We start from the raw sequence: 19,086 nt of genomic DNA on the forward strand, positions 1-19,086 counted from the left end.
AATATAACAAGCAGAAGAGTCAATCCTGTGAATACTAAAAGTAATTAATTACAACATAGAAATAGGGACACTTAAGAGCTAAGCATCTGGGTAGCATAACTGTCTCCCCAAACAAGGACACATTAACGCTGCAAATTAAGGACCTGATCCTGAGTGATGCTGTGAACCATCTGTTGATATCCATAGGAATCGTGAAGGTCCAGCATTATTCAGGATCAAGTCCTGAGTCCATGTTCTGGTGGTCTTCTTTCCTTGCCACAACCTATCCTAACCAGATTACTCCTGTTACTGGCAATCAGCTCATTGCATGCACCCTGCCCACGTCGACTCTTCCTGCTGGGGCTCATTTCACAGAGCATGTGAAGTGTGGTGTCTCAATGAGTTTGGCAGAGAAAGCCAGAATTGGGGCAGGTAGCTGTGGGTATGCAAATGTTCACAGCCCAAGATAGAATTTGGCCCTAAGTCTTTTCTGGTGAGAGAAATTTCACTTAGGTTGACTACTTTTTCATTTCTTTATCTGGTTGTTGTCATGATAAATGAGAGTCACACAAAATCAGTGCATCAAAAAGAGTCAAAGGCACACAAGGAAAAACAAACACACTCATCATACGTTAAACCAATAAAGATGATATGTAAAGCAATGTAATTTCAGAAGTAATTTACTACACCTCTACCCCGATATAACACTGTCCTCGGGAGCCAAAAAATCTTACCGTGTTATAGGTGAAACCGCATTATATTGAACTTGCTTTAATCCACCGGAGTGCACAGCCCCCCCCCGCTCCCTCCCCGAGCGCTGCTTTACCGCGTTATATCTGAATTCATGTTATATTGGGTCACAGGTGTACCTTCAAATTTAAAATCTACTAAAAATTCATGAGCATCTATTAGAATTATTTCATGGACAAGCTAAGGAAACATGTTATGACTGATTTATTTTTCTCTCCCCCTTTTGATAGCTAACTGTGCAACCTACTTAGAGCAAATACTACAGATCTTCTTGCAATGAGAGAAGACCTTCTCTAATTGTCAGTCTACACTTCCTTTTGAATAGAGAATTGTTTATCCAGGGGACAATAACATTGCCAGAAAGGTGGTGCAGTTTGTGTGCACTCGTTGGAAAGTAATTGTATTTTCAGAATTTCCCAGGATTTACAGTTCCAACCTACAGAATAGAACCAGAGGCACATTCTCTCTGGTTCGTGTGGCTAGCATGTCATAGCAAATAGCACGCAGCAAGGAACTGCATGCCCTGATGATGAGTCACTGGTGTTCTGCAGCTTGCGGGGTTGCAAAGCTGTATAGCTAAAAATGAATAGTCATCATTTTTCTCATGCCACAAAGCCTTCTTGGTGGGGGTAGGGAGTGATGGAGTGAGTCAGTGATGTCAGATTTTATTACTGGATAATTTAAATGCTGTGTTAAAGTCACACTGGCTTTTCGTCTTTGAATTACTGAAAGCTCTGCTGCATGATCAAAACACTTCTTTTTAAAACACGTATTCTATGTGTTTGTTTTTTCTGGAAGGATTTATTATGAATAATAGACATAATATAATTAGCAGAAAGCGTTTCTCAGAAATACTCTTCTATCTGCAGAGTTTGCAATGAAATGGGTGTGAATGTGCACAGTTTATAACGGAACAGGCATTTATAAAGTAAAGCTACTGCCACAGGATATCTCTCAGCGGAACAGCATGGAAGGAAGGTGAGAGGGTATCAAGCAACATGGGGGGTCAGTCCCAAGATCATAGAGTAAACATACACTCCTCAGGGGTCCTAGCAGGTTATAACCTGGTGGTTACAGCACAGGGTGGGGATCCCAGACTTCTGACTTTTGTTCCTGGTTCTGACAATGAATGACCCATTCTCTGGCTTTGCTGAATTATGGTAGGGCCAAACTCATCTTCTACTCAATCTCAGTAAGGATGGTAGAATCAGATCCTTAATTTTGCCGTGTCTACAGTGTATGCATCTGTAAAATTGGAAGGATAACAGACACACAGGTCCCATGTATAGTACATGAGCCACTGTGCTTAAACTCTGTTCAAAGCCTGTATGCCAACTCTAAAGTGCATATACCAGATCCTTCCACACTCACTCTAGCTAGAATATTACTACAGAAGTAATTTCACTGATCTCAACAGGAATATTGTTGACATATGTCTATACTGCAGACGCCTATTGGCGGTGTGTAGAGTACATACACTATATGCCCCTCCCCTAGAACAGGTATAAATAGCAATGTAGATGGTGAGGCACTGCTTAGGTGACTAGAGTAAGGACACACCTGAACCCTGTGGGTATGTATCCAAATATGTACCCTACTTATTTGTGCCTCCCACATCTACTCTGTTATTTTTAGCCGTGTAGCATCCCACTGCCTCCCTGCTGCTGAAGCCTTTCCCTGCAGCAGAAAAAGATTCTGGAAGTGAGGAAAGACTCTGGCAGAGGGGGAAAGGCTCTGGCAGCTCCCTGCTGTGGAGCCTTTCCCCGCTGCCTCCCCACCTCCACCAGAGTCTTTCACTGGCATGTGAATCTACACACCACAGTGGTGATGCATGCAACCTGCTTTCCTATGGTATATGAACTACACATACGCGACATACCACTGTCAGTGGTGTACAATATAGACATAGCCTTGGGTTGAGGCATTACTCAGGAAGATTAAGGGTGGCAAAGTCAGACTCTTCATTAAAGTAATATTCCAAGCCCACTCTCTACCCCATGATTAGACCCAGGCTACACTCTGACAAGCTATCCTCCATTGGTTACATCTGAGTTTTAAATCATAACTAAACACGTTTGGAAGTAAGCTGCAAAACCATTGTAGAGTGGACATTATCCACCCCCACAGTGGAGTTGGGATGCAGGCTTAATTAAGTTCAGGTTTGTGAAGCCCTTTGAGATAAAAATTGCTACATACATGCAAATTATTATTATGCTACAAATCTCATCTCCCTTCTAGGGCTTGAGGAAATGGTTACAATCATGAAAGAGTTGAGCAGACCCCAGGTACTCAACACCCTCTAAGTAATTACAGCATCTCATAGTAAGTTAGTGCAAAAATCAAAAGTAACAACACATCTCAAAGTGCCTAGTATCAAAGTGAAATGGCAATAGCCCATCTCTTAGCAAGGAAAACAAATAAAGAGCAACAACTGCTCCCCTCAAATTCAGAAACACTCGGAGCAGCCACTGTATTACATGTCTCTGCGTCTAAGCAAACAGAAAATGACTATTAATGGTCTGTGATATAACAGCCCTCAGGGTTGCTACCACAACTGTAATCAGTGAGGCAGAGTAAGATCCTAACCCTCTCTTGCTCCTCCAAGTGACAAGTCTAGGGCGTTCTAATGCATGTCAAATAGTGCCAATTAAATATTTTAAAACCATCTAAACTCTCCTAAAATACTTTGTATAATTTTATTTTACCACGGCACAAAGCATTGTGGGGGATAAAGGTTTTATTGGCGCTCATTTGAGGTACCTGCATCGCTTGCTCGTGGCTTTGTTTGTCGGTAGCAATGCATAAGTGGCAGCCTCAATTCAGCAAGGCACTTGAGTTTGTGCCTCACTTTGGACCCTAGTGAGATTCCTCACATGCTTAATGTTAAACGTGTGCTTAAATGCCTTGCTGAGGTTAGTCCTGGGCAGCCCCTCATATTCACAAGCACTAAACTCACCCACACATTTAAAGAGCATTTTTGACACCCCACTAAGTTCAGTTCCACCAGAGGGGGAAGCCAAATGCATAATTATGGTAGTGGATGGAAGGCCACTCTGCATCATATTGGAAGAGAGTTTCTAATCAGCCGAGATCTTAAGTCAAAAACTTTATTAGATCATCACTATAGCAAGTGTCCGCTCAGTTTCTGTGATAATGCCAGGATTATCACTGAATCAGTGATTCATAAAGCCTCTTTGGGTGACACCGTAGTCTCATATGCTATATTTAGTGAGGTTAACACCAGGAAAAACCCTTATCCATTAATTCAGTGTGAAAGGAAGCCTTACTGTTGCAGCAAGCCATTTCTCCATCCCACGTTGGCTTCATATTATGTACTTTAGTGCCATCCAGTGTTAGACACGAAGTCATTTAGCTCAGACAGAAACCTGGTTGTTTAATGATTAGGTTCCTGATTTGCCTTGCCATTTAATTGATATATTTTGCCTAACCTCTGGCTATCCAATTATTTTTTATAAATCAAAATAAATTATTGCACTTTCTGATCTTGTATTGTAAGCCTTCTTAGTGACAAGTGTGAAATTTAAATTGTCATAAAAATAGGCAGAAAGAGGCTAAGAATGATCTAGGAAATTCTGTAACGAAATAAGGAACCATTTGACTCAAAGATAATTGATTGATTCCTGCCCAGATGAGTAGCAGGGGTGGTGGCCTATGTGAAGTGAGTTAGTGTTCTCAGTTCCTTTCCTGGTGGACAAGTAACCAGCTTGCCAAAACTAGCACCACAGTTAGAAATAATTAGTACCCACCGATCCAAGGGTCTGATCCTGTAAACGTTTAGGTATTGTCTACACAGCAAGTTACTGCACAGCAGGGCCAGGTGTAAATCACAGCCACGCAGCAAAGTCCCATGTGGACACTGCAGTGAAAGTGAAAATGCAGTGAAAGTCTCAGGGCACGGTTTCGCATACTATGCTTTAAGTGGTAGTATGCTAAGCTACAATCTGGGACCGTCAGTGCACTGTAGTAATGTCCATGTGGGACATTACTGAGTGGCAAGATGATCCACTGTAGATTTCCATCCTGGGTTGCCACACAATAACTTGCCATATTGACAAGCCCTTTAGTCAGTCCTAGCCAGGCAAGTAGTCCCAATGAAGCACTCCTGTGGGTAAGAACTACTCTAAGACATTTGCCCTTCCCTATTTTTTATTAAAATTACATTGATTGATTGACTTAAGATCCTGCCATTTATTACAACATAAATGACATTTCATTTTATTGCCCTTCAGGGATAGCCACTATCAGACTTAATACCGAATGCATACATATATTATTTTTAATGAGCTACGGTAGTTTAGAGATTCATATTTTATTGGGTTTTTACAAAGTATGTGTTGCTTCTAAAATTAACTATTAAAAAAACCCAGTGGAACCATTAAAAATGTGTACATGCCTTAACTGAGAAACCACATCATCTTATCTGTGTAACCCTTGTTCTCCCCTGCCTTTTGTACCTTTAGTTTATCCTCATGTGTCACATCTGAACATTGATTGTAGGCTTTATGGGGCCAGATCTTAGGGCAGGTCTACACTATTGCTTAAGTCGATCTAACTTGCATTGCTCAGGTATGCGAGACAAGACACCCCTTCCCACCCCCAAGCGACACAAGTTACAGTGACCTAAGCTCTGTCCACACCGGTGCTATGTAAGCAGGAGACGTTCTGCTGCTGACATAGCTTCCGCCTCTCGCAGAGGTTGAGTAATTATGCTGACAGGAGAGCAACTATATCTCATCACCCAACCATATCTCAGCATGCAAGATGATGTAGTGTCACTATGGCACATGACACCAACAACTATGGTGACATACAACCACCAGAACTAGTGAATTCTCCTTCCCCTCTCTGATCTGTTTTAAACACTGCTCACTACATCCCTGTGTATGAGGTGGGTAAGTGTTAACCCCTTTTTACAAATGGAACAGAAAGTATAAGCGACTTACCCAAGGCTTCATGATGAGTGAATGACATAGCCAGGATTAAAACTCAGGACTTTCCGATTCCCAACGCTGTCCCTATTCCTGCAGACAACAATAAGGCTTATCAGAGTCTTTCCCATACCTGGGCCTAATTTTGAGTTTGTGACTAAACCAGATGTCAGGTGAGCGTTGCCTACTCTGTAATTTTGTAGCAGGCATTTTAATTACAAGAACAACCCTGTGCATTTAAATAGGGCTTTTTCATCTGTAGATCTCAAAACACATAAAGGTGGGGTCGTGGGGAAGAATTGGCATCTCTATTTTATATAGGGGGGAGACTGAGGAACAGAGGTCAAGTGACTTGTCCATGGTCAATGAGGAAGCCAGTGGAAGAAAGGTGAGAACAAAACTCTGACTTCCTGACTCCCAGTCCCTGAGCTCTATTCAACTGCACTGAGTGCAGAGCTTTATAACGAATGCAATGACTCTTCCTCCAAAACAGGGTCTTTTGAGAAGATTGTTTAAAAGGATATAGAGAGTGAGATACTGCTTGCAAATAAATTGTATCATTTATAAATTTTGAAATATTTTAGATTTTCCCCTAAACGTCTCTTTGTTTTTGACATTCCCATTTCCAGTACAGATCCTGTAAACCCTTGCTCATGCATGTAGTACTTAAATGAGCTGTCCCCCCTGACGTCAACAGGATTATTCATATAAATGAGTAAGGGAGTGTGAATCAGGTTCCTAGTAAGGGACATGCATTGTGTATTATCTGATGTAGAATTTTCAGTACAGATAGGCCTACATTTGCAATGAGGCATTGACATTTTGCAACACTGATGTCTCGGATTGGTTCTCAGGTAAACCAGAGTTTGTGTGTGTTAGATAGATGGTACTATACAACTTAGCATGAGAAGTGTTGTTGCCAGAAGCTCTGATTTAAATCTTGATATTTTTTAGTACGTAACAGTGTTGTTTTAAAGGGTTAAAAGATCTGCACAACTTTTAAATCTTTTTTTTTTTAAATGATCTTCTGGGCTTACCTGTGAAATATCTGAACAAACTAGCACATGCTTTTGGGACTACCTGTTGTGTCTGGTAACTACTGATTTATTTAATGTCATGAGTTACTAGCAGCTCACCAGGACCAACAGCAATAGCAGTATGAATGACAGGTGTTCCTGAAAATGAATTCAGAAACAGAGAGGAGAGAGTTTATAACAGTTTCCAAAAGCAAAACATTCTGGCAAGTCTGCATGCCCAACAGCACATTACAATCATCCTCTCTGGGAAGCTAACATTTTCTATTAAAGCCTGCCATCTAGAGGCACACGAGGCATTACCATTTTGGATTACCAATGTACAAAATCACTGTCCACGATTAATAGACAAAAATAAACAAATATATTTTCAGATTTTCATAGGGGCACAGTCAAGTCAAAAAAACAGTATCACCTTTAAAAATTATTATTATTATTATTATGTACTTAGCCTTGTTAGCATCACCTTAGAAGCATTACACTGAAATCCACTTCCAAATAAAAATGGTATTTCATCAAATTTGTTTGCATATTTTTATGCTAAGTTTCATGCCAACTTCCATGCAAATTATTTAGTCCATTTAATGTGTATAGATCGGAATAGTTCTTGAGCACATGTATCAGCTTATGTCATAATGCTAATGGGCTGCATTTGGAATGCTCTATACTCTTTGCCAATATAAAGCTTTGTCAGAACTAGGAAAATAAGCTTCATTTGACAGTGGGTGTGAAAGATGCTTCCCAAAGCAGTGTTGAAAATGCTTGCTTCACTGGTGTGGACAAGGTCAATGGATTTCCATTGTAGCAAAGTATACTAGATGTCTAGCATGCTTTGCTCCACTTAAAGTAAAGAGGCATGCAACTTCCCCTTCCCCATTTAAAAACAAAGGGAGAAACCATTTTCCCTTTCCTCAGTGGGGAAAACGCTTCAAAGTCACTGTGCTTTTTGGCTGGTGAGTCTAGGGCTGACTGGGCACGGGAGTTTGAAGTGGGGAAGGAGAGGAGCTGCTACTAGGTTAGTTAAAAAGGAAATAGAATTCCACTTTTGTGAAAGCAGCAAAAATTTGTCTCTTTCAAATTTTTCAATGACATTTCTCTTTCATTTTTTGATGAAAATATCTAAAATTAAGCTAAATTAAAATTTTTGATTCACATTGAAATGTTTTGATTTGATTACCCTCTCCAATTTCTTTTCCTTTTTATTTTTTCCATTGGAAAAGGGGAGAAAAGTAAAAATAAACAAACAAACAAACAAATAAATACAAAGGTGACAAAATGAAAGTCTCTGGAATTAGTCTGCTCATCCTCACTCTCTGGCTGAATCTCAACAGTGACTACCAGTGTGTTCCACATGGTTTCAACCATCTCTTTGGTAAACCATCTCTCTGATTTTTTGGCTGAAGATTACCATGAGCTGAAACCAGGAGGTTTGCTTCTTTGGGGAGGACCTTGGATCTCACAGGACGAGGAGGAGGACTTGGAGAGCTGAATGGCTTTTTTCCTGTGAGTTCTGGCCTTTTGGCTTTTTTTTTTTTTTTTTAACTTTTTTTTGGGAGGGAATGGTTGCCCCCTTTTGAAGACTGGTCTCTTTTCTTAGCTGTTCTACTTTTCAGGCCTTATCCCATGGGTGTACTATGTGTCCGTATGTATTTCTCTCAAGTCCCTGTGCTTGATCTCATATGTAATTGGAGAGGAAGTCAAAGGTACATTCCTGAGAGAGCATGAATACTGCTCTTGGGAAGAAGGAGCGTCAGAAACGATCTCAGATTCCTTGATAAGTCACATTTCAGAACCTGGAAGAGTGCTCTGGAATTTTTCTCTTTTGAGGTGGAGTGGGTCAGGGGAAGAATTCTTGATCAGTGAGAAGAGTCCATTCTGTTAAGTCCCAAGTGGTGAAGAGAACTGACACCCTCTCACAGACGTGTCTCCTGAGGAGTCTCTTCAGATGTGGGGCCCCAATAAGCTCTCCAGACTCTGACACCTTTCCTTAAGCAGAGTGAGGGGCTGCAGTCTGGAAGCAGCTGTGCCACAGCTGGGACTGCAAAGGATAAAGCAGGAAAGCTGAACTGCCACTCTGTTTACACTGCCAATAATTGGAAAATCAGGTGTGTGGGTAAAAGAGCTGTAGCCAAATCTCAGAACCCCATGGAAAAATCTGAACTGCCTCTGGTATTTACAGAAAGTTCAAATGTCTTGTATTGAGGAGGCTTGGGTTCAGTAATGTTGGCACACCCATGCATTTATAATTTTTGTGGGTATAGGGCAGCGTCCCAGTTTTGAAAACTAGCTCATGAAGTCCATGAATCTACTCCTCAGAAGTCACCTAACCAAGTAGTAGCTATCCATGCACTGACCTTTAGATAATTTATATAAAACATTTTGGTAATGAATGTAGTCCTTGTAAAAAGTATCCAGAAGTCAGACCCACAGATTAAAGCCCAATTTTTCCACAGACAGATGCAACACAGACAATAGCACTGCCTAAACAAAGTGCCTCAACTAGTCCTCTTCTAGAGACAAGCGGGTAGTACAGTCTCCACGTCCATTCAATCCTTGAGTCTGACAGCAAGGGTGTTAATTAGAGACTTGTGGTTTGGGGGTTTTGCAATATGAACATCTGTCCCCAAAGAACTAGGCTAAAACCAACTCACTGAACATAGCTCAGCTACAGAGCTGCTCTCCTGGCTTGCCATGCAACACGTGGGATACAGCAGCAGGAAGAGCTGTGTTCAGGACATAGGCAATAGGTGTGGGTTGGGTTTTTGTGTGTGTGTTTTTTTTTTGTTTACAGTTTATGAGCAAAATTCTGCACACAGAACACTTCAGAGGTTTCTCATTAAAAAAACACAAGAAATCATTTTTATTTTGGTGAAATATTTCTTAAATACAATTAAATACATTGGACTCTCAACACACTCCTAGATAGAAACCAAAAATACAGCTTGCCTAATGGTCTCTGAGGCTACTGAATACTTTTCCATTTTATTATTTCATGTTCTTAACATAAAACAAACCCATTCAAGAAATGCATACCATTTTATGCAGAGGAAATAATAAAGGCTGGGATCTGCAAAGGACTAAAAAGGAGCAAGATGTCCAAATCCCATTGAAATTCAACGGATTTGGACACAAAACTCCATCTCAGCTAAAGTCTTCTGAACGAAATAGCGCCCCCACTCCCCCCCCCCCCCCGCCCAGTGTCTGGGCCGTTTTTTGCATACACGGTGCTCTCACTGATTTGTACAGTTCCTATGGCTTACTGTTCACATCAGTGACATCTCATCTCCTCAAGGCTTGCACTGGCTTTCTCTACTAATGTACTTGAAGGAAAATCATTTTAAAGTTTGCATTGATTTGTGGCAATTTTAGTGTTCAGCAATCAAATCTACACTTTTCCTCTTTAAATGAGAATGTAATTAATTCCACTTGTTCAACAATTAATTAGTTCACAGAGTCTTCTTCCTTCTATATTGAACTTGACTACTGACAGTTTTCTATATGAAGGGGAAAGATGTCATGAGCACAAAACATTTCCCAGTCACTCTGTATAAAACCCTTTCCAAACATCATTCGCAGCAGTATCAAATGGTTTGCTTCATAAGAGAACTATACTCTTCTACCAGTTTCTTCTTCTCATTTAGTTTTTCCAGCACTGCATCCATTAAATATGAAGCGAAAGGAAACTGAAAAAAAATAAGAAAAATGATTACTGAACTCTATATTTCCTTCAGCTGAAAAATATATGCTAAATATCCTTAAACCATTACATTTCACTTATTTCTGACAACTAGCACCCACTTGCACACATCTGATCTTTCAAAACTGATCTGCCTGGTTAGTGTGTGTAACTTTGTTCTTTATCATAAAAATGATAAAAGAGCAGAGTAAAATGAAAAAAGATAAACGCCTTATTGAACAATTCATGGTTTACTGACCATGTTAATGATGTAATCTACAATACTAGCAGCTCTGTCATTTATCTTCAATCAGCTGATCAATATGAGGTTACAGTCATCTCTAGGGCACATATAAATAGAAGTAGTACTGTATGTTCACTACGCTCAAGAGAGTGAGACAGAACTATCAATACAGTTCCCTGTGCTGCTGCTAAATGTCTCAAGAGTTGTATAGTGAAACTTTTGTGAATAAATGCAGAAAAAAGATCTCCATTGATCAGGATGTTGCAGAGAAGTCTGTTACTCTAAACATAATGGGAATTTTACAAAAAGCTGAGTTTACATATTTTACAGAAAAGTTAGATTCACTCTTGTAGCTACGTTCAAATCCAGCTTTTTAAAGGAAAACAACTGGTGTATTGTCCTCTATTATGTCTTTAAGACATAACATATACTAGATTTTATTGCATATAGTTTGGACTTTTTCAGTGTATATCATACTGTACAAAATGGTGTAGATTTAACACTTAAATCAAGAGCAGCAGAAGGTTGAATATTGTGGCATTCTCTCACATGTGTCAGTTTGGGAGAAGTATTTGTGTTTTTATCTGAGTCTCTTTATAGACATACACTCTGCACTGAATCACTGCAGTCTTAGTCTTCAATAGAAGCCTGTCAGATTTACTTTTATAGATGACTTTGTAAATACGTTGGGATATTTGCGTTCCTGTTCAGGATTTCAGAACAGTTGACGAAAATCCAGTCTAAAGAATCCATCCCAGATTTTAAATCTGCCCAAAGCCTGGGGCAGGACTGTGTGAATTTAGTTAGCTCATGTCCGTACCTAAGCTGCGCAGACATGTTCAGTACAGCTGTCAGTTATGTATTTTAGTCCTGAATGTGGTTTCATTCAAGTGGCTCCCAATAATCTGGGCCACAACCAGTTTTCTGAAAGGTAACTGGTGGTAATAATACTAGACACCATCAACTGTAATTTATAATAGCATTGAAGGGAAGTAAAATTTAATAGAGTTGTATAAATTCAGACAATCTGAGAGAGCAACAGCAGCCTAGCTTTACATGTTTTAAGACTTACCATATTGCCTAAGTTTTCAACTTTTCACTGTTGTAATAGGAAAATCTATAAAGATGAAGTGGGAACATTCTGTGCAGATGTTAACAAGACAGCTAGTCATCTTGGGGACATAGTCCACTGGGAGGGAGAATGGTCTAATAGTTACAGCACAAGCCTAAGAGTCAGGAGTGCTAGGTTCTCTTCTCAGCCTTGAGTCACTATGACCTTGGGCAAGATAATACCTGTCTTCAGCTTCTCCATCTGTAATAATGGGGAAAATAATATTTATCTGCCCCATGGGGTGTTAGGAAGCTTTAACAATTTGTGTTTTGAAAGTGCTTGGAGATCCTTAGATGGAAAAAGATATAAATGCAAAGTGGTGGTGTTGTTATTCTAATGAGGAATGACATCCCAGTTCACAGTGCGTCAATTACCAAAAGCATCCACCCCACAGACTGTATTATTCTGCTTGACAGTGATTTACAAATTAATACAAAAATTAAGTTGTTTAATTCTTTGCTAATATTTTTGGAGTGCACACAACAGTGATTACAAATACATTTAATCTGCCCATTGCGGCGAGTATTGCAATAAAACCTTTTATATTTTTTTATGTAAATAGATTTTTTTTTCACTTCAGAGCAGCTTCATCTTGAAGTAGGTAAATTGTAAATTCAACGGAAATTAAACTTGAGCAGAGCAGGCTGAAATTGCATCTGAAGCTGCTAATTTCAGCAGAGGCAAAACTGGAGCGTTTGTTCATTTCAACTTAAATGAATTAGTTGTAAAAACTCAGTAGGGTAGTAATCTGAAAATTCATCACTCTATTATTGTTCCTTGGCTATACCGATTTGTGAAGACTCATGTGACTAACAAATTCCCATCTGTACATCTGTTGTCCACTATTGGCACACGTTGGAACATTTGCTAATGAATCCAACTGCTCGCTTTATTCAGCCCATTTCATACAATGCAATGCATGATTATTACTGCTCATCCCATAAAATCATGCATTTATAGTGTTCCAAACTACCATCCTAGAGAACAGAGTTCCTGTCGTATTACTGCAAGGACAACACAAACATGGATGCTAGGCTTGATGGCCCAGCACAGATCTTAAAAGGTATATAACACAAAGTACTGGTTCTAGATGCAGACCATCATGTCTGTTAGGGAGACTTAGCTGTTTTAAGGACAGGATTCTTGAAGCGGTAGTCTCTGGGTTAAAAAAGGAAGGTAGATGGTGACAGTGGTAGCATGGGGTGGGGTTGGGGGGGTTCATAGGACTGAGCATGTGACTATGCTGGCAGCAAGGCCTGCTGTGGAAGAGAGAAAATAAAAGACAGGCTCTGTTGCTAGCAAGACAGCATGGGAAGGCAGGGAGTTGACCCCACCGGGAAATCTGAAGGGGGACATCTATGGCTGTTAGGCTACATTCCCAGATGAGAACTGAGTGGGTCTGTGGTCAGATGCCAGTGAGTGAGCCAAGCCCTGCTGGGAGGGTTGTGGAGAACCCTTGTAGCTGAAGGGTGGAAGGACAGTTGCAAGACCTGACACAAAAGGGAAGGATTATCCATAGACCCTAGTGAGAGATCCGTAGAAAGCTGGGGACAAGGTGTGATGGGGAGTTTTCCTGTTTGTTACAACCATTGGAATACAATTTTTATATTAATAAAGAAGCCCCAAGGAGGGTACATTTTATTATGGAGTTATTGTTGCATTAGGCATGATAACCCTAGAGGCACACAAGGAGGAAGGGGAACTGAGGCACAACTGTGTACCTGACAAAGGACCAGTTAAACCAACCTTGTAACAGGCTCCAAGGCTTGAAAGATTTTGGCAGACTACTTGTATCTTGTTAAAAATCTCTCTTGGAGGTTTGAAGGTAGGGTTGCCAGGTGTCCGGTTTTTGACCTGAACGCCCAGTCGAAAAGGGACCCTGGTGGAGCACGGCTGACCAGGCCATTAAAAGTCTGGTCAGTGGCGCAACGGGGCTAAGGCAGGTTACCTGCCTGCCGTGGCTCCCGGAAGCAGCAGCATGTCTCCCCTCCAGCTCCTATGCATAAGGACAGCCAGCGGGCTACGCATGCTGCTCCTGCCCCAACCGCTAGCTCTGCAGCTCCCATTGGCCAGGAACCACAGCCAATGGGAGCTGAGGGAGCGGCACCTGTGGACGGGCCTGACTCAAATAGCTAGCATAGGCACTAGGAATGTGAGGAGAGAAGTGGGGAAAGAATCTTCCTTTCATGCCCCACTGGAGCTGTAGACATGTCTAATGGATAGAATGGCCTACACTGGTTGTTATGTGCCCTACTCCCCCATTAGGGAAGGACTGGAGATTGTGTGCCCTGGTGGATTCCCCAGCTCTGCCTTGCTCATGCCCCATTAGCTATGGATAGCCTCTCTGAAGTCTCCAGGCAGGAGCGTGTACCTCCTATGACGCCTCTTCACATACAGCACCCGCTTGTGCCACAGAAACCCATTAACTTTCACCCCATTCTATTTTACATACAAGGGGTGGGGTTTTTAGGATGTTTGTTTTAAATTTTTCAGTGATGAGGTTCCAGGCACTGGGAGTTGATGCATGAATACAAAGATCATCAAAAAGACCTCATTGGCCAGTCAAAATGTAGCTTTAGACAATGTGTGTTTATAAATATCACAGTAGAATTCCCAACTCAGTTATTTCCTTAGATAATACAATTTTTATTTGAATAATATTTTGAAAAGGAAATGTCTCTATTTAGATTGTTCGGGCAGTTCTTTGCATGTGTTCATACAATAGCTAGTACAGTGAGGCCTCGATTCTGACTGAGGCCTCTGGACACTATATTATGTACCTATTAATCATAGAACAGTAATACTTTTCTAAAGCCAGCATAAATACAAACCTTTTCAGGTCATAACCGTACAGAAAATAGGAGTGTAGATGAAGTGTAAAACAGAGGTGTGCTATAGTCGTTTATGATTACACTCTAGGGGAATCTATAAAATGACATTAAGAGCAACTAGTGCTTCCTCCAGTCTCCCCCAAAATTTCTAATGCAGCAGTAAAACAGCATATGTCAGTAATAAAAATAAAATGTCTATGACATTTTAAATGTTATCGTACTGTCACAGTGGAATAAAATTAGCTTGAAAAATGATCTAGAGGGATATGATGCAGTTCATTATGTATAACAGCAACAGCAGCAGTTTCCCAGTGTTCATAAAGGTTTCTCCATTAAATTTACCTCCAGTCAATAATTAGGAGTCCACAAATAAACCTAGGCAATTAAATCAATACTGCTGGGCAATTATGTTCCAGAGTCCGGGCTCAATGGCACAAAAAGACACTATATCAAACTGCAGTGATCTGATGCAATTTTCTGCAGGACATTTTCTCACAATAAGTGCAGAAAGTAAGCCTGAGATGCCATATCACAGATGTGTATGTGTACATAGAATATAAATATATCTCACTGTGCAAAGTCTACATTTTATTCTTATTAGAGTCCTGACAAAAAGTTCCCATTTTTTCCACTGTTAAATTGAGCATTTCAGATCAGAATTTTTAGAAACATGTATTAAAAATAAACACAGTATCCACCAATGCACAAGACCTGACTTGAAAATGGTAAAGGGCATATCCTTCTCCATGGGCTACTCCCAGGTAGGATCAGTTTTCTTCACGTCCATCTGTAGGAGGCATGATTTAATCCCTCACACAGAAGAGGAAGCAGATCTTGATCTCAAAACCAGCCAGTCCCTGGTATCCTCCAGGCTCTTGCCAAAACGTTTTCTATGGCAGTTGGGCTGCCAGGTGTCTCCCATGCCCCTACAATCCCTGCCAGGAAAATGGAACAGGGATGCCTCACAGCACAGAGAAGGGAAGCAGGTAAGTTAATGATGACCAAATCACCATTCACTTACTCACTACATTCCCATGAGTTACAGACGAGGAAAGTGCTCCTGCTGAAAGCAAGCAGCCCCTTCTCCTTCCCTAGCTGAAGTTTCCAGTCCCCTTGGAACCTAAACAGAAAGAGGTACTTGGTCACAAAAACACCACTCTCCTCATCCTCAATGCACTACCCTCTGCTTGTGGTGGTGGAGAGGATGATATGGCCCTAAAGCTTTTATTTAGTTTACTTTTATGATCTGCCAGGTGCAAAAACAAAAATCACATCTGAATTAAGAAAGAATATAGTCCCCAGTATGAACCAAGCACATCATTTATTCCTACAATTTACTAAAGTTTATGTTTAGAATTTCTCAAATCTGAAGGAAACGTAGGGACTACATTTGTTTTTCTGTTTTGTTTCAGTTTTGCATATAGCACTAAAACTATTTAAATGAAGCTGTACTGCTTGTGGCCAGGCCAAAGCAATTCAATGGGTATTTCAATCTCCTTGGCAGCAGTGGTAGTATCTTCTGATAATGAATGAAGAAAAACAATCACCATTTTAATAGCTGATTATGGGATTTAATCTTGACACTGAAATGTTTTTTATTTTCTTTAAATATTATTTGCTGTTTAGAAAGGACTAGCCTCTGAAATGGCTTTCAAAAATATTTTTAATTATCTGCTTTCTTATTAGAAATGAAGTATACAGCATAGGCACTCACACTACTGCATATACATTTACATTTATAAATCAAATATTTTATTTCAGATATTAGATACACGTAATCACGATTCAGAAGGTAACTAAAATATAATGAAAAAGTTTCAAGATCCAGTGGATGTTGTCAGTGATGTCCAAACAACAACTGACTACGACTAGAAAAGCAGGGCTCTCACCTGCCAATAAACTGCCCTTGATCACTTACAAGAGGGGAGCATCCCAGCAGACTGTGTGTGTATTAAAAAAAAAGACTTGAAAGAGAAGAAAAAGTATCACACAGGTCACAGCGGCAGTCTCAGAGGACCCCTCAGGGATTTCAACTAGTCTCAGCCTTGTCATCCTCTATGCAGCCTTCCACTCTGCACAGAAAATGTCGATAGGAAAATGTTTGAGGGGCCTCTGGTGGAAATTTTTTCATTCTTTCTGCATTGACAGGATGCCAAATCAATATTTACTTCCCACTAACAAGCTGCTCGAGGTCTCAGTAGAAAATATTGTAGAGAATGCGGGAAGACACGGTAATAAACAGCTGTCTGGCTGTGAGGAAAACATGAATTGACTGGAAACAGGTCCATAGTAAAAGGTCACTGAAACCCATGAACTCCTCAGGTGTCCATATCAACTACTGACTTTAAAGGCACATAATAAAAAATCTCTTTTTCCTAAGAGGTATGAAAGAATGGATCCTTTTCACTCTACCAAGCATACAGACTGACTCAATAATTTAATTAATACATTTGTGAAGATCTGTGCTGGTTTTCCCCAGATTCTTTTCATCCGTTAAGTTAGCTAGTACAAATATGGTGTTAACTTCTTCTCTGTCTCATGTAATGCCTCACAGTTAAAGAGAAGTAGAAAAGAAACATCAGAAAATAATAATGTTGCACTGCATGAATGACTACTATTAAAGATATATAATTAGTTAGATTAGGAAGTTTTAATTCATTAAGTGGATGAATAAAATGTAGTACCTGTCCTTCAAGAAGTTTCTGTATGTAACACAGCCATTCCTTATCCTTTTCAACTTCCATTTTAGCCCTTTCTGTTTCCTAAAAATAGAATAAATATGAATTACATAGTATTTTGCTACTATTATACTCGCAGAAGATACTGGATAGTTACAGACAATCATAACTGCATTTTTGCACACCAATTGAGTAACTGTATGTGTAAATGGGGACAATACTTTGAAAACTGGCTGTCTAAACTGGATCCGCAAAATCTTTGAGGGCTTCCATTGCATTTACATAACCTATATTTGCACATGCAACTGGATAACTGCATGCCCAGTTCTTCTTTAAAATACACTTGTGTGTGAATGAATATATGTGCAAATTTAGTAATTGCAATTGAGGAAGTCACTTTGGAAGTTTGGGATCTACACATAGATTAATAAAATAAAACATGCATGTGATGTATACATACAGTGTAAGTATATCAACTGTACATTTACATTTCCTTTGTGTGTGTATTAGACACAGACACTTAGAATACACATTATGGCAAAAATATAGGACCCTATTCTGATCTCAGTTATACTGAGGTAAATAAGGAGTAACTCCATTGAAAGCAATAAACCTACAGAGGCGTAGAACTGGTTTTAAGTGAGATAGAAATCAGACCTATAATGTATTTGTGTGTATGCAGTCTCTCTCACACACACACAGTGCAATTCCTTTAAAAGTGTGGAACACACCCTTTGTGGCTTCTACAATGTGGAGTGCTAACAGAACTAGTCATAATCTGTTGTGACAATGTGAAAGTATTATCACTACTAGTCAACATTTTCCAAGTAACAGCACACACACTTTTTATATTTGTATGTACACACAGTCAGTCTACATCTTTTTTACTCACTAGCTAGCTTTATTTCAGCTTGAGCAACTAAGAAAACATAATATTTATCACAGAGTGTTTTGATGATGTCAAATCAAATATTCTGCCATAAAACTGTAGGATAGGCTCAAGAAAGAAAAACAACAGGCTCCTTATTAGAAAACACCCATTTAACAGAATCACTTTAATAGTTACCGAAATTAGAGAAAACATGCACAAGTAAACTGATTTTGGTATGACACGATACATTCCAAATTGCTTCATTAGTACTGAAGTCCACCTTCAAAATGAATGTTGTGTGTGACATTATCAAATTTCCTCATGAAAAAAGGAAATTACTAAGGATTTTGAAATTATTAAAAACTCCGCATCCCCATGTTCAAATCAGTAAATTTATTTTTTAATGTACGCATTTTACTGTATGCATAATGTCTCCACTATAACTTTGCCCCTTCTATTTGTTCCTTTATTCACCGGTTACATTTTGTCTAAATCTTAGATTGTGAGCTCTCTGAGGAAGGCACTGTCTTTACGTTCTCTCTTTGTACAGTGTCTAATACAGCGAGGCCTTGATCCACGATTGTGAGTTCTTGGGTGCTACTGCAGTAGTTATAATAATAAATAAAAAAAATGTTGGGCCACATCCTCTGTTGATGAAAACTGTAGTAGCGCCACTGATTTACATGGAACTGCATCGATTAACACCAGCTAAGGATATGCCTTTTATCCTAAAATAGCCCTTAAAATAGCTTACCTCATCATCTTCTGTATCTAGCATCTCCGCTAGGTCAGTCTTTGAAATATTAAGGATAGATGCTGCCAAGGACTGGGCTCGGTGGACAGACTCTTTGGAAAGATATCTGTTGCATTCTTTCTCTTCTTGTATTTTTTTAGCATGTCTGATTCGCAATCTCATCTCCTGTACATTACGCTGTAACTCTCTGGTTAAGGCCTAGAATATAT

General features: G+C 39.8%; 2 protein-coding genes across 8 annotated transcripts in view; both read right to left on the reverse strand.

Annotated features, from left to right (window-relative positions):
* Positions 1-5,720, reverse strand: part of SH3GL2 (SH3 domain containing GRB2 like 2, endophilin A1) — a 180,427-nt gene extending 174,707 nt beyond the window's left edge. The window contains exon 1 of the mRNA XM_065549477.1: positions 5,694-5,720. Within this exon, the coding sequence (XP_065405549.1) occupies positions 5,694-5,705 (12 nt within the window). The 5' untranslated portion in view covers positions 5,706-5,720. The remainder of the gene's footprint in view (positions 1-5,693) is intronic.
* Positions 5,721-8,228: 2,508 nt separating this feature from the next.
* Positions 8,229-19,086, reverse strand: part of CNTLN (centlein) — a 275,372-nt gene continuing 264,514 nt past the window's right edge. For all 7 annotated transcript variants that reach the window (XM_065549483.1, XM_065549484.1, XM_042850538.2 and 4 more), the window contains 3 exons: positions 18,878-19,075; positions 17,259-17,336; positions 8,229-10,395 (listed from right to left, as the gene is read on the reverse strand). In XM_065549483.1, the coding sequence (XP_065405555.1) occupies positions 10,294-10,395; positions 17,259-17,336; positions 18,878-19,075 (378 nt within the window). In that variant the 3' untranslated portion in view covers positions 8,229-10,293. The remainder of the gene's footprint in view (positions 10,396-17,258; positions 17,337-18,877; positions 19,076-19,086) is intronic.

This window comes from Chrysemys picta, chromosome 6, assembly GCF_011386835.1.
Source record: "Chrysemys picta bellii isolate R12L10 chromosome 6, ASM1138683v2, whole genome shotgun sequence".
NCBI classification, from domain to species: domain Eukaryota; kingdom Metazoa; phylum Chordata; order Testudines; family Emydidae; genus Chrysemys; species Chrysemys picta.